The sequence below is a fragment of the Sarcophilus harrisii genome, chromosome 2 (assembly GCF_902635505.1).
Source record: "Sarcophilus harrisii chromosome 2, mSarHar1.11, whole genome shotgun sequence".
Classification (NCBI taxonomy): domain Eukaryota; kingdom Metazoa; phylum Chordata; class Mammalia; order Dasyuromorphia; family Dasyuridae; genus Sarcophilus; species Sarcophilus harrisii.
This window is the reverse complement of record NC_045427.1, coordinates 250,864,166-250,890,392: the sequence shown is the minus strand read 5'-3', so window position 1 is coordinate 250,890,392 and position 26,227 is coordinate 250,864,166. Positions and strand designations below refer to the sequence as shown.

General features: G+C 33.8%; 2 protein-coding genes across 2 annotated transcripts; both read right to left on the bottom strand.

Moving 5' to 3' along the window:
* Positions 1 to 799: 799 nt before the first annotated feature.
* Positions 800 to 1,735, bottom strand: LOC100922509 (olfactory receptor 4S2-like). Its single transcript, XM_003755751.1, has one exon. The coding sequence runs from the start codon at positions 1,733 to 1,735 to the stop codon at positions 800 to 802; it is 936 nt and encodes a 311-aa protein (XP_003755799.1).
* Positions 1,736 to 23,992: 22,257 nt separating this feature from the next.
* Positions 23,993 to 24,940, bottom strand: LOC100929954 (olfactory receptor 4Q3). The gene has a single exon (XM_023498833.1). It carries the CDS (start codon positions 24,938 to 24,940, stop codon positions 23,993 to 23,995), a length of 948 nt encoding a protein of 315 aa, XP_023354601.1.
* Positions 24,941 to 26,227: the final 1,287 nt, after the last annotated feature.

The following is a 26,227-nucleotide window of genomic DNA, read 5'->3' as shown; positions in this document are numbered from 1 at the left end:
TAAAAGCAAAAGATATGGAAATAATTATGAAAAGTTTTAAATATAAAATAAGGTTAGCAGAGATTTCTAATGATTTCACTTCATAAGTGAATTTTAATAAAACTGAAATATCTACAAGAGATAAAATTTAGGCAATTACTAAGTAGTAGCAATGATGTATTATTTTACTTTCTTAATTTTTTTGGTTTTAAAATAATTAACAATTAAAAAATAAATTTCAATTTTAAACATGTCATTCAAGTTCAGTAAAATATTTCATGTATGAAGTAAATTTTAATTTATCAAACAAAACATACCTTACAATTCATACTTTAATTTCACTATTTAAATTTTTAAACACAAATAAAAACTCTGAATGATCACACAGAATTACTTAAGCAATTCAAGTTTCATTTCTTCATCATTACAATCACTATGCTGTCATTATTTTGCATCTACTGAGCCAAAACAAGAATATAGGTGTTTCCTTTAAATTCTCTTTCTCTGAAGCAATGATTCACAAAAATGTATCATTATCAGTGAAATTAGAGAAAACTATAGTCCCCAGGGAGGTGAAAATTCTTGGTATTTGCTGTTTTATTCCTGACTTCTTAAAGGTCTTCCCTCTATTATACTATACTGTACCTTAAAACACAACCATCCATGGTAGATTAGAAATGGAGGCTCTTAAACAATGAAATCTGTTTTAAGTGTAAGTTATGTTCTAGAAATATTGAGCCCACTAGACTTACTTCATTATAGTGTTATTTAGCCTTTCAGGGTTCCCAATGGTACTATATTTCTGCAATTCTGATGTATTTCATCCTTTATTTTCTTTCCCCAAAACTTTGTATCTCCATATCCTCTTCATGGCATTCTTCACATCCTCATTCCTCAGAGTGTAGATGAGGGGATTCAGCATTGGAGTGATGGTGGTGTAGAACACAGAGACTGCCTTGTCCAGTGGGAAGGTAGTAGATGGACGAAGGTAAATAAAAATGCATGGCACAAAAAAGAAGGTCACCACTGTCAAGTGAGAGCCACAGGTAGATAGAGCTTTCCGTCGGCTCTCTGCAGAGTGCTTCCGGAGGCTAAATAGAATCACTGTGTAAGATGTCAGTAAAATGAGAAAGCAACCCAGAGATATGAGACCACTATTGGCCACCACCAGCAAGTTCACCAAGGAAGTATCTGCACAGGCAAGTTTGAGGACGGGATGAACATCACAGAAATAATGATCAATGACTTGAGCACTACAGAAGGGAAGCTGGAAAGTCAGAAGAGTCTGCACAAAGGAGTGTCCCAGGGCACCTGCCCAGGACAATAATGCCAGAACAGTACAGGTGTTGACACTCATGATAGTAGTATAGCGTAGGGGATGGCAAATAGCAGCATAGCGGTCAAATGCCATTACAGTCAGGACAAAAATTTCAGCACAGCCAAAGAAGTGGAAGGTAAACATTTGGGTAACACAGCCCCAGTAGGAGATGGTCTTGCGCTCTGAGATGAAGTCTGCAATCATTTTGGGGGCTGTGGCTGATGAGTAGGCAATGTCCACAAAGGAAAGGTTACTTAAGAAAAAGTACATAGGAGTGTGGAGCTTTGACTCAAAACATACTGTGAGTAGGATGAGTAAGTTTCCCACGATAATCACAGTATAGAAGAGGAGGAACAGAGCAAAAAACATCAGTTGCATCTTAGGATCCTGGGATAACCCCAAGAACACAAATTCAGTAATGTTGTTAGCTACTTCCATGGGGTCCCAGAGTGGAAATTCCAGCTCCCTGCAGAGATTCATAAATGTCACAGAAAAAAATGAGCATTGTTGGAGATAACTTCAAACTAGACAACACATTTTAACATAAATTGTGGAAATTGCATGGAAGTTGGAGAAATCATAGATTCAGAGCAGAATAAAGAACCATTCTTACCAACATTAAAAATTAAAGACATTTAAAATTAAAAAGGGGCTACTTTGGAAGGGACTGAGTTCATCCTTCAATGGAGATCTTTTTTGGAGCTTGTCTATCATGTTCTGTCTTGGATGCTGCATATTACCAAAGTGAATGAAGTGCTGGGCTTGGAGACAGGAAGTCCTAAATTCAAATCCTACCTTAGACATTTACTATATGATGTTAGGTACCTCTGTCAGCATGTTTCCTCCAATGTAATATAATAATGGCATCTGTCTCATAGGATTGTTTTGAAGGCTAAATGAGATAATAATATGTAATGTAGTTTGTAAGTCTTAAAATGCTATATCAATGTTCATTGTCATTATATACAATGGTGTATAAGTGACATTCATCTAAATTTTTAAAGGTCTTTCAAAATTCAAATCAGAGAGACAGACAGAGAAAGAGACAGAGAAGGAAGAGGAAGAAGAGGAAGTGGAGGAGGAGAAGAAAAAGAAGAAGAAGAAGAAGAAGAAGAAGAAGAAGAAGAAGAAGAAGAAGAAGAAGAAGAAGAAGAAGAAGAAGAAGAAGAAGAAGAAGAAGAAGAAGAAGAAGAAGGAGAAGAAGAAGAAAGAGGAGGAAGAGGAGGAGGAGGAGGAGAAGGCAAGGAAGAAAAGAAGGAAGAGAGGGAGCAGGAGAAGGAGAAGAACAAAACAAGAAGAAAATTTGGGGAAATACTGAATGAAAGCTAGCAATCAACAATGTTCAGTTTAAAGATTCTAGACTTGGTGGTTAGTGGAACCAGGGAGAGGAAAGAAAAAGGGGAAAGGGAAAAAATTATTAATTAGGCATCTACTATGTGCCAGATATTCTAATACTTAGTAGTCAATAAGTATTTACAAATATTATTTCACTTAATCCTCTGAGTTAGATGCTGTTTTTATCCTCATTTTATAACTAAAGAAACTAAGGAAGAAAGAATTTAAATGACCTGCCCAGAATTACACAGCCAGTTAAGCATCAGAGGCCAAATTTAAATTTAGGTGTTCCTTCTTCCTGACCCAGTTCTCTCTGTCCACTGGAGATTACTCACCAAATGAGAGCCCAGCTTTCCTACTTTTGAGTAAGATGTTAGGAGCAAATAATGTTAGAGCTAGACAGGGTCTCAGAGGCTATCTAAACCAAGCCCTTCATTTTACAACTGAGGAAGCTAACCTCAAGGAGAATAAAGACTATTGTCCAAAGAACACATGTCCTTTGACTACAGCACCAGGTCTGGAGTTCAAATCCAGCCTAAGATAATTAGTATTTGGCCCTGGACAAGTCACTTTATCCTGGTTGCCAAAAAAAAAAAAAAAAAAAAAAAAAAAAAAAGAATCAGTTTGAAAGAGATAATGCACTATCAACCAAACAAGATAAATTGGCACAATTTGGAAAACCAGTAATCCTGACTTAGACTAGTAACCATAAAGAGCAGAGATATTGTTATTGTAATTGTCCTTCATTCTTGAAGATGAATGAATCGGGGAGGTGATAGTGTGACATGCAAGTGACTTAAATTTAAGTGAGGGAGGGCTGTGCAAGGTCCCCCTCCAGAGCCATGTAGGTCCAGTGGCCAGATATGGATCAGGAGGACTAGAGATGGCCCTGGAAGCAATGGGAGACTTGGGGCCTTTTTAAACTAAGATCCATGGACTATATCTTGAAGGAATTTAGTGATCTGAAGAGATAAAAGTGAGGAAAGAGTATAACAGGTGGGGGAAATAAAAAACTTGGAGAATTTAAAATGAATGTAAACTTAATTAGCAAATGTCTAAGAGGATTAAAGACATTTAGGTGTATAATCCTATATTATATATGGAGATAAAGGCTCAGCATTCACAAATGTCAGCAATCATTGGAGCCCCAAGAAAGAAAAATAGAAACAGGAATAGGAAACCACCAAAAATATGGAGAAAGGAATAATTCTTTCTTCACACAGTCACTCTAGCTCCTTAAAAAAAAGATAGAAAAATTGTGGCTAGAATTAAAAAGTTCAAGCAACACATTGATGAACCTTTATATATCTTTGACATTTTACTAAAATTAGTCAGTTTGAATGGTGATGAGGACTTCTCCCCTTAGCAGAACAGAAAGTAGTAAACTTCCCAAAATTTGGATTAAGAATTCACATATACCAGAAACAATGTCCAAATACCATACAATAAATATCAAACATCTCTTAACACTCCCTGCTCATTTTCCTGGGAGCTCTTTGGAGCAATTGCTCTTTTCTCCTTGATCTCACTTAAATCTCAACATGATCATTTCATCTCCCAAACTCCATACCTAAATCTGCCACCACCTTTTTACTTATCTGTTAAAAGGTCACTTCTCAGTTAACAGGAGTTTGCTCAGAGACTGCCTTTTATTCTCCAGAGTCTAATTAACAAGTCTATCACTCCCTAATGACCTTCCTGCTCTGGACATTTTGCTGATGAAGAAACTGAGAGTCAGAAATTAATAGGAAGTGCTTTACATACAGTTTCTTCAAGTATAAAATGGGAACAATAGCAACATATATTTCACATGAAGTGCAGATTGCATGAAATAAAATGTTTGTAAAGCAAATAGATTCTAGTGCCTAAGGACTATGGGTTCTATTTGATCAAGTGAACCCATAGGACAATAATCTAAGGTACCAAATAAAATGTCAAAAATTTCAGGAAGGCCAAAACTACCTGCAAAAGAACTGTCCCATTAATATAATTAAAAGAATACATGTATATTATATGGAATACATTCATAATACTTTTTTATGTTTGGCAATATTCCTGACATAGTCCTGAGAGCTTCCCTTCCTTTAAGCTTTCTTTCCTTTAATTCCATAAGATTTGCCAAGATCAAAAAGGTTAAAGTTATAGCAACATAATTTACCATTAATAAGTGGAGTAAGCAAGATTCAGGCTAAAATATCACCTCTAATTCAGACTAATTATACAACTTTGGTCAAATCATTTAGCTTCTCTTTGTGGTGTTGAACTTAAATACACACACATGTGTATTTACATATATATATGTATGTTCCTACTAGGCTACATAATGACTTAGAAAACTACAAATTAACATTATTTATATTATATTTTTAAAAATTTATTTTATTAAACTTTCCCAGTCACATTTTTATGTGATTCTATATTGGGGGAGTTTTGCTGGCTGCAAAATTAAAGTAAATTGTCTCATATAGGTCTTCCCATACCAATGAAATCATAAATTTAATTCCTATCCCATAAATTCATACATTATTTAAATAAAAATATTTATTTCCAAATTTCAGCAAAATATTTATAGACCTCTTCTATAAGTCTTATGAGGAATTCTCATCAGAGCACAGTAGTAGAAAGAAGGTTATTAAATAGAGGTGCAGGCATAATTAATCATAAAATTTTTTTGACAAAATATTAACCTTTATCTAGTCTAATTCCTTCCATTTACAGATGAAGAAATTGAGCTCCAGAGAGGTTAAATAAAACAATTACATAGAAAAGCATAAAAATGTATTCAAATAAAATTTTCATGGGATAACATTACAGTTATCAACATGCTTATTGCCATCACAAATCACCTCAAAATAAAACTTATTTTATCCTGAACTTTAGAAATAAAACGAACATTTTTATAACATAGTAGAATTTTTTTTAAAAAGTTATTGAACATGAAACTGCAAATCTATTGTATACAACTTGCCATTACTTTTAAATAATAAGGTTATCATGGAATTCTTTTTTTTTTTAACCCTCTAACCCCCACCCTAAAAATGGCTACCATCAGACATAAATATGTGTATAAAATCATTCTATACATACTTCTATTTGTCAGTTCTTTCTCTGGATACAGATAGAACCTTCATAGGTCCTTTGTGGTTAATTCAGGTATTTAAAATAGTCAAAATGACTTAGTTGTTCAAAGTAGTTCCTAGAATGAAATTACTTTTACTATATATAATGTTCTCTTGGTTCTGCTCATTTCACTCTTCTTTACTTTATGTAAATCTATACTTTATGTAAATCTATCCATTTTTTTTGAAATCATGAAGCTCATCATTTCTTATAATACAGTAGTATTCCATCATTATCATACATCACATCTTGTTAAAAATATAAATTACATCATCATTGGAAAGTGATAAAATGTTAATGTAATCAACAGATTTGAAATCATCTTTAGATTTTCAGAAATTTTATAGCCAATTTTATCAAAGTTATAATTTGTCCTGCATAGTGGAGACTTTATAAAAGCTTGTTAACTCAATTTAATCTGTTTGGAAATCTCAAGCCTTTTCTAATAGTCAAAAGACATCTTTGGTCTAATCAGAAACAGTACAAGGCAGGTTTATTAGAAAGAATCCTGGATTTGGAATTGGCATGAGTTTGAGTTCCTGTTCTGCTACTTACCAGCTATATAATCTTGTGAAATCCACAAATCTTTCTGAACCTAAGTTTTTTCACTAGTAAAATGGTGATCATACCTGAACTACGTGCCTCACAGGACTATTGTGAACAATATGCTTTCTAAACCTTAAAGCATCATATAAATGCAAATTATCTTATATCCTTTTGAGAACTGAACTTTAAATTCCTAAGTTCCAGAGATGTATAGATAAAGTTTTCATAATGGATTTTAAAGAAGATGGCTACTTCTTCCCAGACAATGTCAGAAATTGGTTGATATGTTCTCAAGTAAGCACCAATGCATTACAAGAATTTTTTGTGTAAAAGTTCTTAGGCTTTTGTATTAACCTCCATGATGTATATACATACATACATATATATACATATATTCTTCTTTATCAATGAGCAAAACCTAAGCCTCTCTAGGGAGAAATCTTTCTTACACTGACTACCTCTGACATTTCTCCTTGTTTCCACATTTATTGACTTGACTCTTAATTTAGCCATTAAGCAATCAGTATTTGAAATCAGATCAAATGATATGTTGTAGACACGTGTGATTAGGAAATTATCTTCTTAAGAGTTTAAACAAAGGAACTGGCAGGTGAAACATCTGAATTTTCTCCTCACGTGGGTCCTCACATGAATTGTCATATGAATTGTCTGAAATCCTGTCAATACTGTGAATATGTATAAAAGTTGTCAGTCAAATCAAGATATTGTCATGGATAAGCCAAAAGGTAACAGATTGTGAATAACTAGCTAATAAATACAGGTAAGCATCCCTGTTTTAAAAAAAATTTCTTTTAGAATTCCATATAAACACATATGGGAACATTCTATTCCATTCTGCAATTTAATAAAATATTTTTCTATTCTTGAAATTTCCAAGACACGAATCAGTTTTGGAGAAATTCTCTATTCCTACGCAGTAAAAGGAATATGTTTTATAAGCTTCAAAAATTATATCCACAATACTTTTTCATACTTGGAAGTATTCCTGACATAGTTCTGAAGGCTTCCCTTCCTTTAAGACATGTTTTGCCAAGAACAAAACTATAGGCAACAAAACTGTTCCATCAGTAAGTACATTTAGAAAAAAGGTTAAAATAAATATTCAGAAGTAGGGAGAAAAGATTATCTTAACCCCTCAATAGTTAAAAAGCCTAAAGTGAAGATTAAAAAGAAAGCAAAGATAATAATTCTTAGGAAAGTAAACAGAGGTAAGATAGTGAATTTATAAAGACTCCAACCACAGATTCTTCGTATATGCCCTAAAAGGTATGAACCATGTTTCCCTCCCCTCATCCCTAAAAAACCCAAACAAGCATGCATATAATGGGAGGACAAGAAAAGCTACCCATCTCTCTTATTAGATGGCAGCAACTGGTTTTTGAACATGAATCCTTGCAAATGTTGATCAATAAAAATTTACATAAATATGGTTTGTGTTATTTATATGCTAAGGAGAGCATACCTTTAGTGAACACACTTCAAAAGTTGAAGAGACATTATCCAACTTACCTTAAATGATGATTGGTCACTTCACAGACTCTATGAATTGTAGTAGCACTATTCTTACCTCTAAACACCCAATTCTTTCTGCTTTCATTGATAATTATTAGAAGATAATTTGTCCATTTTACTTAACCTGAGGCATGCAAATGAAGGCTGTATTGGTCTAAATAGAAATGTCTTACCCAAATCTGGTTTATATAAAATTAAAATACTGTCTGCAATTTTCTGTGACTTAAAAAAAAATTAGCAATGTAGTTGTTTTTTTTTTCTCTAGAGATAACTTTTGGTGAGAGGCAAACTATGTTTGACCCATGACACCTGAGTGTCTGAATTATTTTCAGGATTTTAGTCAGTGCTGTGTGGGGTCTGGGACCATAAAATATGAGCCTGGATCTGATTCATTCCATTGTTGCAGATTCCATAGAATAAAATATCTTCTAGAAGGATATGTAAAGAAACATTGTAATCTTGGACAAGTCTCTCAGCTTTTCTGGAATATGGTTTCCATACCTGAAAAAAGAAGGTTTTGGCTCTACTACTGGCTCTTTTGAGCCAGTTTAGATGCTTTTAAATTCTATGATTTTACTGAGCCTGTTTCATTCTTTAGAGCATGGATTGATCAGAAAAGCAAAGTATAAATTCCTTGTCATCCTTAGGATATATCCTAGCAAAATCAATCTGTGTCATTTCTTTCATAATCTTAAAAAGTTTTCTTGCTCATTTCCATGAGTCCTAATAGATGCAGTTTAAATAATTATGGTGATCCTTCTAGGTGTTTTTTTCCTTAGCTCTTAAGTGAACATCAATGCATAGCAAGAACTTTTTGTGTAAAGGTTCTTAGGCTTTGATATTCACCTCCATGAGCCCATATATTAAAAAATAATAACCATGCCCACTGATCTTAATGACAAATCAACAGCAGAAATGCGCTTTCACCAATGGAGTGAATTTTACATCCTTCTCTCTCCCTTCTCCATAATTATCCACAATAAGGCGATCAGTTTTTAGGATTATAAATCTGGAGTTGGGGAAGATTTTAGAGGATATTGCATCTTCCTCCTTCACCATTATCATCCAGTTTGCAAAAAAAGAAACAAACAAAAAAATTTTCAAAGGACTTGTCCAGTATCATGCATTGAGAAAATACATTTCTGAGGAAGGATTTGAATCTATACTGTCCTGACTCCAGTCATACTACATCTCATCATTCTTTTTGAAGTATTTTGCAATCTTGGATGAATGGAGAACTGCTTGGGAAAAGAACCTGGTGAAGTCTTAAAAACTACCATGAAGCCTTACGTGCTAGCCACTTAGCAAGATTTGTGCTCTAATTAGCTGTGTTTCTTACAGAAAATTAATTTAGACACTTCATCATGGGTTTTGCATACAGTAGTCATTTAATAAATATTTGTTAAATGAATGATCTTATCATAGCTATAGATAATCAGATACTAGGTTCTTTTGGTAAATGGTTTATATAGAACATTTCATCATGTTTCATGATCCCTCACAATTCTTTTTTGAATTGAATTGTATTAATTCACATTGTATTCAAACTAGAAAAGATAATACAGATCACTTAATCTAGGCCCTTCATTTCATAGATCAGGAAAATGAGGATCAGAAATACTATGATGTACTTGATGTTATTTGATTACTTATTTAATGGAAGAAACAAAAAGAATTTGTCTCCAGAACTTTAAGCCTCTTTTCAGTATACCACATTTTTGGTATGATGATATATTATTCACTCAAGGACCAAGTCCAGGAATGGGAGTCAGCTTAACTCTCTTGGTGCTTTGAGCTGTTCCAGTTTCCCTTCTATACTAATTCTTCTATCTCCAAAAGGTGTTGGGAAACATAAATTTATATCACAAATCTTTATCAAATTTTATGATGTTAAGTTAAATTTTAAGTCAAAGATCTTGAAAAGACAGAAAAAGTATTTTTCTGTGAGATAATATTTGTTATGAAAATTGTAGTAATAGAAAGAGAGGTGCTTTTAAAAACTGAAGTTTAGTTTAGTTTCACACTTAGTTCTGGTTTAGTTTCTTGCTTAAGATTGCACATGCTTTACATAAGAGATCAAATATTCCCTGTTTTTGGAAGAATAGGGATAAGAAGTTGCTTATTTTTTTTAAAGCCCATTCACATGAGAAACTTACTTTGGCTGCCTCCTCTAATGTATCCCAACAAGTAATATCTGTGGGAAAGAAGATCCTTTGTGTCTTTAGGATGTGAAACCTTCTTTAGATGATTTTCACATAACTGTTTAACTAAATAAAGACTAAGGATGTTAATGTGGTAATATTTGCCTCATAAATCTCTCTCCCCATTATCTCTCTTAATAATAATCATGACTCTTCCTTGGCACAGAGGACACAGAGATGGAAGTCTTAGAATTAAGGAGAGTAGCTACATCTGTCTGAACTAAGAGCAGGAAATTTTTTGAGATATCAAGATTGTTATTTTTCCCATTAGGGAAACATCTCTAAGAGGCAGGAATACATATCCCTTGACATAAAAGAAATATTGGTGTGCCCTCAGAGATCTGAAAGTTTGCCTATCCCTAGATTGGATGGGCACAGAAACTGATTTTTACATCACAGGCCAAAACAATTGCAAACCTGTGTAAACCTCAATGGACAATTCTTTCTAAGTTTAATTACTATCCAAATTATAGCAGACAGGTAAGATTATGACATGGAGTCAATCATAAAATGGTTTCTATGTGATAACCACTTTTGTTTTCTTTATCATGTAGATGGGCACCAAAAAATATTTCTGATCAAAATTTTGGATTTAGCAGTTCTGAGCAGATGCAATAATAGTAGTGTCTTTCTTATTTCTTAATCAATCTTAATTTTTAATCAATTTAAAACATTTTTATTTAAAGTTTTGAGTTCTAAATTCTATCCCTCCTTTCCCCTCAAAATATTAAGCAGTAAGATATGTTATACACATGCAATTACACAAAACATTTCCACATTAGTCATTTTGTATAAGACATGAATAAAAGAGAATTATGAAGATTGAATGAGGATTAAAGTAAACTATGTTCAACTTTTGGGGGGTTTATTTTTTCTTTCTCATGCTTTTTCCCTTTTGTTTTGATTTTTCTTTCACAACATGACAAATATGGAAATATATATATTAAACATAATTGTACAGGGGAAGCTAGCTGGTGCAATAGATAGAGCACTGGCCCTCAAGTCAAGAAAACCTAACTTCAAATCCAGCCTCATACATTTAACACTTCCTAGCTGTATGACCCTGGGCAAGTCATTTAATCCCAATTGCTCCTATGCACACACAAATTAATTTTTTTAAATGATTACACATGTATAACATATATTGCTTTCTATCTTGGGGAGGGGAGAGGTAAAAAAAGGAAGTAGAAAAATTTGGAACTCAAATCTTGCAAAAATTAATGTTGAGTATTATTTCTACACGTAATTGGAAAAAATAAAATACTATTGAGAAAAAAGATGGAGAGACAGGAGATAGAAACAAAGCACTGTAGAGGAGGAAAAGAAAGGAGACAGAGAATGAATAGGAGGAAAAATAGAATGGAGGGAACTACACAGTAATTAAAACTGTGAATGTGAATAAGATGAACTCTCCCATAAAGCAGAAATGGATAGCAGAGTGTATCAAAAAACAGAATCTTACACTATGTTGCTTAAAATAAAAACATTTTAAGCAGAGACACGCAAAGAGAGAATAAAGTTAAGGCAATGGAGCAGAATCTAGTATGCTTTAGTTGAAGTTAAATAAATAAATAAATAAATAAATAAATAGGGCAGCAATCCTGATCTCAGATAAAGCAAAAGCAAAAATAGACCAAATTAAGAGATAAGGAAGGAAACTACATGTTCCTAAAAGGCACCATAGACAATTATAGAACATTATAAAGTATAAAAGAGATAATTATGATTATATTAAATTTAAAAGTTTTTTCATGAATGAAACCAATGCAACCATGATTAGAAGGAAAGCAGAAAGCTGGCAAACAATCTTTAAGTATTTCTGATAAAGTTTTCCTTGCTCAAATATAGAGAGATCTGAGTCAAATTCTAATCATATCAGTATTCCCCAACTGATAAATGGTCAAAGAGTATGAACAGGCTGTTTTCAGATAAAGAAATCAAAGCTATTTATAGGCATATGAAGAAGTGGTCTAAATCACTTTTAATTAGAGAAACACAAATTAAAACAACTGAAATACCACCTCTCACATCAAATTGACTAATATAACCAAAAAAAAAAAAAAAGGAAAGTGATAAATGTTGTAAAGGATGTGAGAAATTTGAGGAACCAATGTACTGTTGGTAGAGTTGTGATCTGATTGAACTGTTCTAGGGAATAATCTGAAACTATGCCCAAAGGACAACCAAACTCTGCATACACTTTGATCCAGAAATACCACTATTAAGTCTTTCCACCAAAGAGATTATAAAAAAAGGAGAAAGGACCTACATATACAAAAGAATTTATAGCAGCCCTTTTTGTGTTGGCAAAAATATTGGAAATGAGGAAATGCCCATCAGTTGGGAAATGGCTGAACAAGTTGTGGTAAATGAATGTAATGGAACACTATTGTGCAACAAGAAATGATGCACAAGCAGATTTAAGTAAAAACTGGAAGACTTGTACAAAGTTATGCAAAATGAAATGAGAAGAACCAGGAAAATATTGCATGCACAGTATAAAAATGTTGTGTGATGATGAGCTATGAATGATTTCAGGTCTCAGCAAAATAATCATCTAAGACAAATACAAAGGACTCAGGAAGGAAAATGTTATCCATGTCCAGATAAAGAACTATTGGACTCTGAATGCAGATTAAACCATACTTTTTCCACTAATTTTATTCTTTTTCATGTTTTTTTTTTCTTTTTAATTTGTTTCTTCTTTCACAACTGTAACTTCTTTCACAATTTCCTAAAATGGAAATATGTTTTGCATAATAGCTCATGTATCCTACACCAAATTGCTTATCATTTTTGGAAAAGGAGAGAAGAAAGGGAAAAAAGTTGAAGCTCAAAATATTGTGAAATTGTATGCTAAAAACTGTCTTCACATATGTATGGGACAGTGATTAACTAATCAGAGACATCTTCAACTACAAAGGAAAAGCATGTATTTAATCCTTGCAGTGAGAGGCCCAGACACACATCTGGGAGCCATTCCAACTTCTGCCATGGGCTAATGGAACCTGGCCAGATTCTAGCTTGTCCAGGTCCAGTAAAAGACCTGAGACTTCTCATTGGATAGACTAAAAAGACAAAACCATCCTTGACCAATGGTCACCAATGTTGGCTTTCTCCCACAGGTCATGTTACTTCCTGCAACTTCACTAACTTCCTATATCCCAGGTTCAAAGGTTCCCAGCTCTGGGAACAAGGATCATATGACTCAATACTGAGAAATACTTTACCCAATCAGTTACATTCACATGTAATTGGTAATAAAGTAAAACACTATTTTTAAAAAATTAAAATCTTGAGAGACATTTTTTTAAAATCCTAAACATAAATATAAGAAGGAAAAGTTAACAGACTAACCCCAAAAAGGAGTTAGTTATAATAAGGAGTACATTCTTGACTGTGAGCTAAATTCATTGAGGATTTAACTATTATGATGCTTAGCAAGTAGACTAACTTGCAAGAAGGAGTTATCCTTAACAAGGAGAAAGACTCATGAGGCAGGAGTAAACCATTGACTGGCCCACTAGGAATTAGTGAGGATCTACAGTATGAGCAGATCTTTTATGGGGGAAATATAGCCTGGGGGTGGAGTAGAATGTTGACACTATAACTTGGCTTTCTGATTGAATACCTTAACTGTGGGGTACCAGAAACCTCCATTGGAATGGGATTGTAATCAAAAGTTCACTTGAATAAAAGGCCTGCTTAAGAACAAAAAGCCAAGTTAAAGCTGAGATGATCCTATCAGTGTTCCTCCCTTGTCTCAGGGAATATTACAAATCCTGTCAGTGCTCCTCTTTGATTGCCTCAAGGAGTAGCTGGGCTTCCAGATTGTTTCCAGTGATTCAGGCTGTTTCTGTTAATTCCCACCTGGCTATCTAGGACCTCATCATAAATACCCAAGCCCCTTTTAGGGGAATTGAAAGTTTAAAACTTTATGTTGAGGGACATAAAAAATATAAAGTAATCCAGGGAGAAGGAGATTTTAATTTATAATATGGGAAATATCATTCAATATAATCTACATAAATAAAAACACTTTGAAGGATTCCTAAATATTTTTTTAAGAGTGTAAAGGAGTCCTGAAACAAAACAAACAAATAAACAAAAAAAAAGAGCATAATAGGATCCTCAGACTATATTTTAAAAAGAGTTGGTCTGTATTAGCAGATCTCTATCTCTATTATCAATTCCAAAAGTATATTTATGGTATAATAGAATCATAAATCACAGGATCTCAAGTTTTTGGAGGTTGGGTTGATGAGGGATTAAGCAGCTTTGCTCAGAAGTTAGCTGAATCTTTGATTTGGAAATTGAGTAGATGCCCATAAGTTGGGGAATGACTGATGCTAAGTGAAGTGAGGAGAACTAGGAGAACAGTATACATAATAACATCAAGATTGTGTGATGATCAACTATGCCAATTAGTTCTTCTCAGTAATACAATGGTCTAAGACAGTTCCAACAGACTTAGGATGAAAAATCCCATCTGCATCCAAAGAAAGAACTATGGAGACTGAATGCAGGTCAGAGTATATACTATTTTTATCTTTTTGTTTCTTTGTTTTGTTTACTTCTTTCTTATGTTTTTTGGGGTTTTTTCCCTTTTTATTCTGATTTTTCTTTCCCAACATGACTCATAGAGAAATATGTTAAAATATGATTGTACATGTATAACCTATATCAGAAGCGTACTCTCTTGGGAAGAGACAAAGAAGGGAGGGAAGGAGAAAAAAATTCTAACTCAAAAAAACTTTTAAAAAATGAATGTTATATTTAACATGTATAGGACTGCTTGTCATCTGGGGGACAGGGTGGAGGGAGGGAGGGGGAAAATCGGAACAGAAGTGAGTGCAAGGGATAATGTTGTAAAAAATTACCCAGGCATGGGTTTTGTCAATAAAAAGTTATAATTATTAAAAAAAAAAAAGATAATTCTAAGATAAAAAAAAAATGAATGTTAAAAACTACCTTTACATTTAATTGAAAAAATATAGTACTATTATTTTTTTTTTTAAATCTAAACTGCTTGGTGAGTTCTCTGCATATCAATTTAAGTTTCTTTATCTCTTTTTCCCTCTCATTAAAATATGGTGTTTTGCCTTAAGAATTTTATTTTCCTAGACTTTCAACCTCTTGGGCTAACGTCTATGGAATTTTAGATTAGTAGTTCCTATCCTTTCTCTATACCCTTTCAAATGCACTTTTCCAAATGTATGGTGTATCTATGTTCAACAGTTCTCGATTTTCTTCTCATTTTCTTGAATCATTTTAGGATGGAGTGTCATCCTTCTAGCAAGGCTCTTTTGATTTTTTTTTTCCTTTTCAGTATCTAGTACCTTCTTTTTAGGATAAGCGGTATATGATACATCCAACCTCCAAAAAACAAGCTGGGAGCACTAAGGTTAGCTTTGCTGGGAGACAACCTGAGCTCCAGCCACAGGAACTTTCACCTCTCAGATAGTTTAGGGGAGTCAGATGTTTGAGTCAGGGAAGATTGAGGAAACCTCTGCTGCTAAGGGACACCAGACCCACCTGTGCCACAGAGACATTTCTGAGTGAGAAGAAATCAGCACACCTGATGAGTGCAGAAGCAGTGGTACAGAAATGCTGCTGGCTTCAGGCATTTACCACAAGACAACTGAAGGAGCACCTGAGACCAGAGGTATCATTTCCGTCACCACAGGACTGGAGGTGAAAAATGAGCAGGCAAAATAGAAAGAGCCCAACCAAAAAAGTTATTAAGAGAATAGGCAATGGATCAGGGTCCGTCTTCAAAAGAGAATACTGAAAGAAAAAAACAAACAAACAAAAAAAAATCTTTTATCCCAAAGAGTAATGTTAAATGATTATTTGCCCAAAAAGCATTTATTAAAGAATTCAAGAAAGACTTTAAAAATCAAATGAAAGAGATTAAGGAAAATATAAATAAGAACTATCTAAGAAAAACAAGATTATGAAGAAAAGAGTCATGCAACTAGAAAAGGAGATCCAGAGTCTTAAGGAAGAAAATGACTCTGAAAATTAGAATTCAGCAAGCGGAAGTCAGCAAAGTTACAAAAGACCAAGAAATAATAAAAACCCCCAAAAAGATGAAAAAATAGAAAATGTGATACATCTCATTAAAAAAAACAACACATCTGAAAAACAGATTAAGAAAAGATAGAGACAATTAGACTATCTGAAAGCTATGAACAAAGAAAAATGAATCTTGATATGATAATATAAAAATAATTAAAGAAAATTGTCCTGAAGTGTTAAAACAAAAGGATGAATGGGACTGACTGGATGAAGTTTTTTCAAGTCTGAGTTTAGGCCTAAGTCATTGATCCCTATTCCCAGAGCTAGAAGATCAGACCTTGGGCCTCAGGTTGCAGGAAGTCACATAATTTCTGGGCCTAGAGGGCTCTAAAGTTAAGACCCTAAATCAGCTACAGGAAGTGATGTGACCCACAGGAAGCAGACAATATTGGTGACTATTGGTCAAGGATAGTTACTTCCTTTTAGTCTATCTAATGAAAAGGCTTGGGTCTTTTGCTATTTAACCCTTGACAATCTTCTGCCTTTTCAGGTCCAGGAGCACATTGTGGGAGCTGAGATGCATCTCAAGTGTGCTTGGGTCTTTCCCTGCAGAGACTAAATAAATACTTTCTCTTTGTACCTGAAGATGTTTCTGATTAATTAATTTGGGAAATGGGGTCTAGTACCTGTCCCACACAAGGGAAAAATAGAAAAAGTTTTAAAAATCCACTGATCCACTGATCACTCCTTCAATGAGATTCTATGAAGAAAACCTTTAGGAACATCATTGCTAAATTTTGAAAACCCCCAGATGAAAGAGAAAATTTTACAAGCAACAACAACCACCAATTCAGATATGCTGGAGCCAAAATTAACATTTCACAAGCTCTATCACTGGCTACAATAAAAGACTGCAGGCCTTGAAATGCTATATATCACAGACCAAAAGAATTATTATGATTGTGGCCAAAAAAATACTATATCCAGCAACATTAAGCATTATTCTGAATAAAAAAGAAAATGGATTTTCAATGAATTGCCAGATTTTGTTGCAAAAAATCTAAACTTATTAGAAAATGTGACATATAAGAGTCAAGAGAAATATCAGGTAAACATCAAAGACTAATTTTAAGGGATTTAATAAGAAGAAACTGCTTCTGTTTTATGTGTAAGCCATCGGTCTAAGACTGGCATTGGTAATTTGGTAGTTCAAATGAAAAACTGAAGAAGAACTGGGTATGATGTGATTCTAAAAAGCAAAATCACATAGGAAAAGGTAAAAACCCAGTAATTATCTTAAATGAATGAGGTGAGAGAGCAAGAAGTGATATAGAGGAATTAGATGGGGGAGAGGGGCTGGTAGTTCCAAAATTCTTCTCACATCAGAAAAGGGTTAAAGAGAGAACAATAGATATTATTAAGAAGGCTCTAAAACTCTACAAAATTTATAAAGAAATTAGAGGGGGAAGGAATAGTATAAAGCAGGGTGGCAAAGGGTATGTAGATTAATGAGAGTGGGATAAGGTGTGTACCTTAATAATGATGAGGTTGAGATTTAGGGTACCCAAATGAAATTAGGGTTTTTGGTGACCAGGGAGTTAAATAAGGTCTAGTGGCAGCTCAAGGGTAGAGAATTCTGAGGATTCCTTTCTAGCAGCGCAAGCAGTTCTCTGTAAAGGAATTTACAGACCCAAAAAACTTGATGGATAAAAGAAGTTTATTATGGGGATTAGAAGTAAGGTTAAAGTCTAGTTAAGGAAATAGGTGAGAGTAAAGAGGCACTGGAAACAGTATTCCAGTGGGCAAAGACCCTTGGCGTGCCAAGCATAGCATAGCATGGCATGTTTGGAACCTCTGCAAAGAGAGGGTTTTAGTTTGGCTCTTTTACAGGGGGCTTTGGCTATAAGCTTAAAGGGGCTCATGGGTGGAGTCCCAGGTTGGCTCCTCATTGGGTTTCAGCTAGGGCTAGAATTTGAATTCAATTCAATGGGTTTCTGGACTGAGCCAACCCTACCCAGCTAACAAAGATGAAACTGTTTGTGCTTGGGGTAGAGTCCCCTCACTGAGGCAGAGTCGAGGGAGGTTTTCTCCTTTAAGGATTTTCAGTTTTGGAGTTCCCTCTTCAATAGGTTTGGGATAAAGAGGGAGGGAGGGAAAGAAAGGAGAGAGAGCATGAGGGAGAGTTCCTTAAGGAATAAGGAAGAGGTTAATAGCATGGCAAGTATCCCAAAAAGAATGTTATTTTTTTATCTTCTGAGAAACAGAGGACAAATAAGTATAGTTCAACTTTATACAAATGTACATGAGTGATGTGTATATATATATATATATATATCTGCATATGATTATAGTTACCTATGTGAATGCGTTTATATGTATGTATATATTTATATGTGTGTATCTACACACACACACACACATATATACATACAAGTACATTATCTATCCATCTATATAAAGTACATATAGATATATCTGTGCTTAACTCTAACCTGCTTGGAATAAATGGCAGGGAAGAAAGGGGAAAAAAATAAAGTAAAAAGTGCACAGCAGATTAAAAAAGAAAGCCTCTAACAAAGTAAAGCTGGACTTCTCTGAATATGATGTGTTCTATTTTTATAAATATTTTCTTGAAATGGAAATTTGTTATAACATGTTTTAAATTCTCTCATATTCTCCTGTGCACACGATAATCTTTTTTCTGATTTTTTTTTCTTTTTCTATTTTGTATTCAAGTTTTAAATAAATAAATAATTTTTTAAAAAGAAAAGAAAAATGACCAAATTCAGTTTGCAAGTAGAGAATAAAATTCATTAAAAGAAATGTAAACCACTAACAATCACATGAAAGAATACCCAAAATGCCTTATAATAAAAGAAATGCAAATCAAAACAATTCTGAGATTTCATCTCAAACTCAATAAAATAACAAAGTTAACAAAATATGGGTATTGGTTGTAGTTGTGGTTGTGGTTGTGGATTAGGTTGTGGAAAGATAAACCCATTAATTTTTTTTTAATGCAATTGTGAATTGATCCTCCTTTCATGGAAAAAACAATTTGGAATTATTCAAATGAAGTGATTGAAATGTCCCTACACAATGACTTATAGATACATACCCTTAAGGAATGTAATGTCAAATGTAAATCAAAAATACAAATTTTTATAACAGGTCTCTTTTTTTTAAACTTTTATTAAAGCTCTTTATTTACAAAACATTCATGGGTAATTTTTCAACATTGATCCTTGCAAAACTTTCTGTTCCAATTTTTTTCCTCTTTCCCCCAACCTCCTCCCCTAGATGGCAGATAATCCAATACATGTTAAATATGTTAAAATATATGTTAAATCCAATATATGTCTACATAATTATACAGTTATCTTGCTGCACAAGAAAAAGCTGATCAAAAAGGAAGAAAAAAAACTGAGAAAACAAAATGCAAGCAAGCATCAACAGAAAGAGTGAGAATGCTATGTTGTAGTCCACACTCAGCTCCCACTGTCTTCTCTTTGGGTGTAGATGGCTCTCTTCATCACTGAACAATTGGAACAGGTTTGAATCATTTCACTGTTGAAGAGAGCCACATCCATCAGAATTGATCATTATGTAATCATGTTGCCGTGTATAATGATCTCCTGGTTCTGCTCATTTCACTCAGCATCAGTTCATGTAGATCTTTCCAGACCTCTCTGAAATCATCCTGTTGATTGTTTCTTACAGAACAATAATATTCCATAACATTCATATACCATAATTTATTCAGCTATCCTCCAATTGATGAGCATCCATTCAGTTTCCAGTTTCTAGCCACTATAAAAAGGGCTGCCACAAACATTTTTGCACATGTGGGTCCCTTTCCCTCCTTTAAGATCTCTTTGGGATATAAGCCTAGTAGAAACACTGCTGGGTCAAAGGGTATGCACAATTTGATAACTTTTTGAACACAGCTCCAAATTGCTCTCCAGAATGGTTGGATCTGTTCACTTTTTATTAGTGTATTAGTGTCCCAGTTTTCCCACATCCCCTCCAATATTCATCATTATCTTTTCCTGTCATCTTAGCCCAATCTGACTGTTATGTAATGATATCTCAGAGTTGTCTTAATTTGCATTTCTCTGATCAATAGTGATTTGGAGCACCTTTTCAAATCACTAGAAATAGTTTCAATTTCTTCATCTGAAAATTTTCTGTTCATATCCTTTGACCATTTATCAATTGAAGAATGACTTGATTTCTTATAAATTAGAGTCAATTCTCTATATGTTTTGGAAATAAGGCCTTTATCAGAACCTTTGACTGTAAAAATATTTTCCCAGTTTACTGCTTCCCTTCTAATCTTGTCTGCATTAGTTTTGTTTGTACAAAAGCTTTTTAATTTGATATAATCAAAATTTTCTATTTTGTGATCAATAATGATCTCTAGTTCTTCTTTAGTCACAAATTCCTTCCTCCTCCACAGGTCTGAGAGGTAAAATACCCTATGTTCTTCTATTTTTTTTATAATATCATTCTTTATGTCTAGATTACAAACCCATTTTGACTGTATCTTGGTATACAGTGTTAGGTATGGGTCAATGTCTAGCTTCTGCCATACTAGTTTCTAATTTTCCCAGCAGTTTTTGTCAAATAGTGAATTCTTATACCAAAAGCTGGGGTCTTTGGGTTTGTCAAACACTAGAGTATTATAGTCATTGACTATTTTGTCTGTGAATCTAATCTATTCGCTGATCAACTTTCTTAGCCAGTACCAAAGTGTTTTGATGACTGCTGCTTTATAATATAGTTTTAGATTTGATAGATCACTTTCATTTGCTTTTTTTTTCATCAGTTCCCCAATTCCCTTGAAATTCTTGACCTTTTGTTCTTTCTGATGAATTTTGTTGTTATTTTTTCTAGGTCAGTAAAATAGTTTCTTGGGAGTTCTATTGGTATAGCCAGGTCTCTCTTTTTTAATACAAAGAACAAAATTTAGTGTATGAATATAAAATAATAGTTCTATGCTATAAGAAATAATGAATATGATGAATTCAGAGAAACATGGAAAAACATAGAAACTGATACAAAGTAAAATGAGCAGATTCAGGGTAAAACATACACACTATCTACAACATTGTAAATTGAACAACAGAACAATAGAAACATGCTATAAACATATAATAATCAAGTTTAGTTTCCAAGGAGAGACATGAGAAAATACTTCTGCTAGCTTTTTTGCAAAAAAAAGGAGACTACAAGTATGAAATACTGTACGTAAGGGTCAGATTTGGGTTTTTTGGATACAATGGTGACTTTTGATAAACTTTCTTCTCTTTTATTCATTATTATTAGAAATAGTTTTTTGGAAGGAGGAAGGGGATACAATAATATAAGTGACAAAATTTAACAATTATTAAAAAGATATTATACACTTAGTGGAAAACTTGGTTTTTAACGGTAAAAAAAAAAAATCACCTTTTGATGTAGTAATGAAAATTAATTCTTTGTTAAAACTGAAGTCAATGAGTTAATTAATTAACAAGTATTTTATAAAGCACTCTCTATGCTCCAGGCATTGTATTCAGAGATGGGGGATACAAATAAAGAGTAGGGGGCAAAAATAGATTAACTGAGAGGTTTTTTTTTTTTTTTTTATCTTTTAAAAATGGAGAGACATGTTTGTAGGCAGAAAGGAAGCATCCAGAAGACAATTAGAAATGAAAGATTAGTGAGAGGGTGTGGATAATGGCTAGAGGTATACATGAAAAGGCAAAGTAGAGAGTTACAACTAACTTCAGTAAAATCATGTTGCATAGACATAGTAAATTTGTTTTCAGTGTGGAGCCTTTGTTTTCTGAAAAGAGTAAAGAGATTTCCACCAGGGGAAGTAATTCTTGACAGATAATTAGACTTCTAAAGAAAGGTACAAGAAAGTTGAATGCATTTGTATCAGGATGTTTTTATTCAATAAGATACTTTCTTAGTTAAATAAGGAAATAATTATTTTCCTTAATCAATCTATCAATGATAATTTATTGAGAGTCTATTCCATGCCAGGCATTGTGCTAAGTGCAAAGGATAAGAACAAAAAGAATGAAATAATCCCTTCTTCAACAGGCTTATGTCCTAGTTAATAGACAGATAATACATAAATATAGCAGAATAAATATAAAGAGAATGAAATAAATACCAAATAAATATATAAATGTTCTTGGGAAGAAAAGGTGGTACAATTGGAGAGGGGTAAGCAGGAAAAGCTTCATATAGAATGTGTACTTGAGCTGTCTTAAAGAAAGAAAAGGATTAAGAAGTTAAGATCATTCCAGCCATTGGGAACAGCTAGTTCAAAGGCACAAAGATAAAAATATAGTGGTATTTGTGAGACGACCAGTTTGACTAAATCACAGATGGAATGAATAGATATAACCAGTGAAGCTGGAAAGGCAAGTTAAGGCAAAGTTGTGAAGGTCTTTAAAAACTAAATAGAAAACATTCATTTTATCTTAGATACAAGAGAAAGCTACATAAGTCCATTGAGTTAAGGGAGTTGCACAGTTACATGTCTTTTGAAAGAAAATTGCTTTAGCATCCATAAAATATTAGACTAGAACAATCTATTCTCTTGCCCTCCACTATGACCTCTTTTAAGCTTTTATCATGCGCTATCTTCATTCATTCAAATATAGTCTTCCTGAGGGCATGAATTTTCATATATATATATTTACATATATATATAATTGCATATGTATATATACATGAATATATGTGTGAATATCCACATATATGTATACACATACTTGTGTATGCATGTATCATCTATGTATGTATTCTCAGCATTTAGCACAGCCCCTGGCACAAAGTAAACCTTTAATAAATGCTTGTTGGTTTGATATTAGCATTACCCCATGAGGTAGGAAGAACACTTATTGTTATCCAAAGTAGCCAATGTCTTCTATCTCCCAATCCAGTGGAAAGCAGGGATTTATAAAAATAAAATGTCAATTCTAGAATCTAAAATAGTCTCTAAATAAAGAACATTAACAGTCGTCATTCCACAAATATAGACAGATATAGATATAAATGTCTGTCTATATGTACATTTATCTTTTTTCCTTTCTCATGTAAGCATAATTTTAAAAGATATTTATATTTAGATGAATTCAACATATATTTTTCTGAGACTTGGCACTATACAATATAAGGTTATTACATAGAATATGTTCAGTATTTCTTGTCCACATTCACTTGAAATAGAAAAAGAGAGAGAGAGAGAGAGAGAGAAAGGAAATGAGCTTAAAAGGAATTAGCAGGGATCAGGTAGGCCAGACATCAAAAAAGAACTTCCTTATATGTGATGTTAAACCTTGAGAACTCCAATGAATGGAGGTTTTTGTAGTACTATCCCTTTGAAAATGGAGTAGATGTGAAGGAATAATATCAGTGAATTCTGGGTAAAGAAAGAGATATAAAATAGATTGCTTTCAAAGGCGTTTACAGACCATAAAAATTACCTCTCTACTTTAATGGTCTCTGAATTCCCAGACTGAATCTTAAGCCCTGAGTCATGCTTTCTCTGAAATCCAATCATTTTCCACAAATGTATGTACCTAGGAAAGTGACCACAATCTGTTGTATTTTTTCCTCTTTTATCTCCTATGCTTTTCAAATTATAATATACTTCTTTCATTTTTAGAATCCAAAATGGGGGTTTAGGACTGTTCCAAGGAAAATATTCTCTTCCCCATGTTTTTTGGTCAGTAGATTCTGAAACAAAAGAATGGCTCCTGAGTCAGAACACCTGATCAGGTTTACAACTCATATCTGAAGCCATCTACCCATATATGCTAGAGAAAGCCTTAGTCTCCTTCACAACTTGTTTCCTCAGCTATTCATTGAGGACACTAGATGAAAGGGCCTCTGAGGTCTTTATCAGATCCATATCTATGATCCTATGATCCTGTTATCATCCTTTAGCCAGGCAGCAGGAGACTGCATACTTTTTTCTCATCTTCCTCATAGCTGCCTTCATCTCAGCATTTCTAAGTGTATAGATGAGAGGATTCAACATGGGAGTGATGACAGTGTAGAAAACAGAGAATACCTTGTCCACTGGGAAAGAGCAGAAAGGTCTTAAGTAAATGAAAACACAAGGCACAAAGATTAAACTGACCACAGTCAGGTGGGAGGCACAGGTGGACAGTGCCTTATTCTGACCTAGGCGAAAGCGTGTTCTCAAGGTGATTAAGATGACAGCATAAGATAATAGAAGGACCAAAAAGCAGATGAGTGAAAGCAAGCCACTGTTCGAGACCATGAGCACCTCTATTACATATGTATCCATGCAAGCAAGCTTGATCACCTGTGGGACGTCACAGTAGAAGTTATCCAGCTTATTTGGACCACAAAAGGGCAGCTGGACCACCAATACAACCTGCGTGACTGAGTGCAGGAAGCCTCCACACCAGGAAGCAAAAACCAAGTTGATACATAGTTGGCGATGCATTACTGTCAAGTAGTGCAAAGGATTGCATATGGCAACATACCGATCATAGGCCATGACTGTCAGCAGGAACATCTCACTGGCCCCCAAGAAGTGAAGAAAGTAAATCTGGGCCAGGCATCCAGGGAAGGATATGGTCTTTCTCTGGTGGAGAAAATCCCCCAGCATCTTGGGCACTGTGACACAGCCCAAGCACAGGTCAATGAAAGAGAGGTGGGCCAAGAAAAAATACATGGGAGACTGATGCAGGTGGCCATCAGCCTTCACAGTCACTATAATCAAGATATTTCCCAGGACAATACCTATATAGAACATGGAGAACATCAAAAAGAGGAGTAACTGCAGCTCCCATGTGGATGACAGGCCCAGGAGCACAAATTCCATTACCCTTGAGTCATTCCTTATATTCATTGAACTGAGCATCCTAAATCCCCTAGAATGAAAATTAAATTAAAATAAGCAATATTTAAGTGAAATACATAAGAAAGAAATTTATTTCTGATCAATGACACATAATTAAGAAGTTATATAATCTCCAATTTATAGAGGTTAACTAAGTTATTTGCATTTACCTTAAAATTAAGCAAATATAGCATGCCATTGAATGCAAGAAGTTATTAATCAATTGAAAAGCATTTATTAAGTATTTACCAGGTGCTAAGCTCAGAACATAAATATATAAGGGAAACATTCTGTGCTCTCAAACTACTTATAATATACAGGTCATTAAATTTCACCTCCATAAAAATATTTTTATTTAATAAACTATTTACCACACAGGAGTAGAGATGCAAAGAAGGAAGTTGTTTAGGTCAAACAGCTAGTGAAGTGCCAATTCTTTTTAGAAGTAGAAAAATAACAGATAGCTTCTGGATAACTCTCTCAGTCCTTAGTCTCTATGATGCTTCATACATCTGAAGGTAGCAGTGACTATATAGAGCAAAATATTACAAGATCATGGATATAGAGCTAGAAATTATCTTAGATGATGGTGTAAAACTCTTATTTTACTGATGAGGGAGTTGAAACCCATAGAGTTGACATGTCTTACCTAAGACCCCACAAGTAGCAAGTGGGATTTTAACCATTTGGGGTTTATTATGTTTCCTAATGAATCATGAGCTAAGTATGAGGATCTAAACTATTTTGGAAATATGCTAAGCCAGGTTAGGGGTTTGAATCCTTTCATTAGAGGAATGCTATTTCAATATAGGCATAGGTCATAATAATTAGAAAAGGAGATATACGTAGTTTATAACACAGTTTAGGAAAGTAAGATATTTAGGAAGTAAAACACATCAGCAAAAACTGAATCATCACTAAGGTATTTTCTTACATAATTTTAATGGTTACATTCATAAATGAACAATATTGATATTCTAAATTGCCTAATGCTACCTGTTCTTTGGACTAAGAATGCCAGTAGTTATCAGGAAGATGTTGCTCATTAACATTCCATAAATAAAAAGGACCCATTTAAGAAGCATCAATGACATAAAGATGTCCTTTCAATAGTTAGCCCATCTTCCATATGTATGTACATTCCCAAAACTACTTGTGATTCTCAACTTGACTTAAATAATTCTTTTGGAAAAAAAACATAAAACAACATTCAAAATGGTGATATTGGTAGATTTAATTGGATTAAAGTCTTTAAAGGCAGAGCAGATCTCTAAATCTTCTGGATTAATGGATATC

Excerpts from the sequence above, each read along its gene's own strand:
- LOC100922509 (XM_003755751.1), bottom strand. The coding sequence starts at position 1,735 with ATGGAAGTAGCTAACAACATTACTGAATTTGTGTTCTTGGGGTTATCC.
- LOC100929954 (XM_023498833.1), bottom strand. The coding sequence starts at position 24,940 with ATGAATATAAGGAATGACTCAAGGGTAATGGAATTTGTGCTCCTGGGC.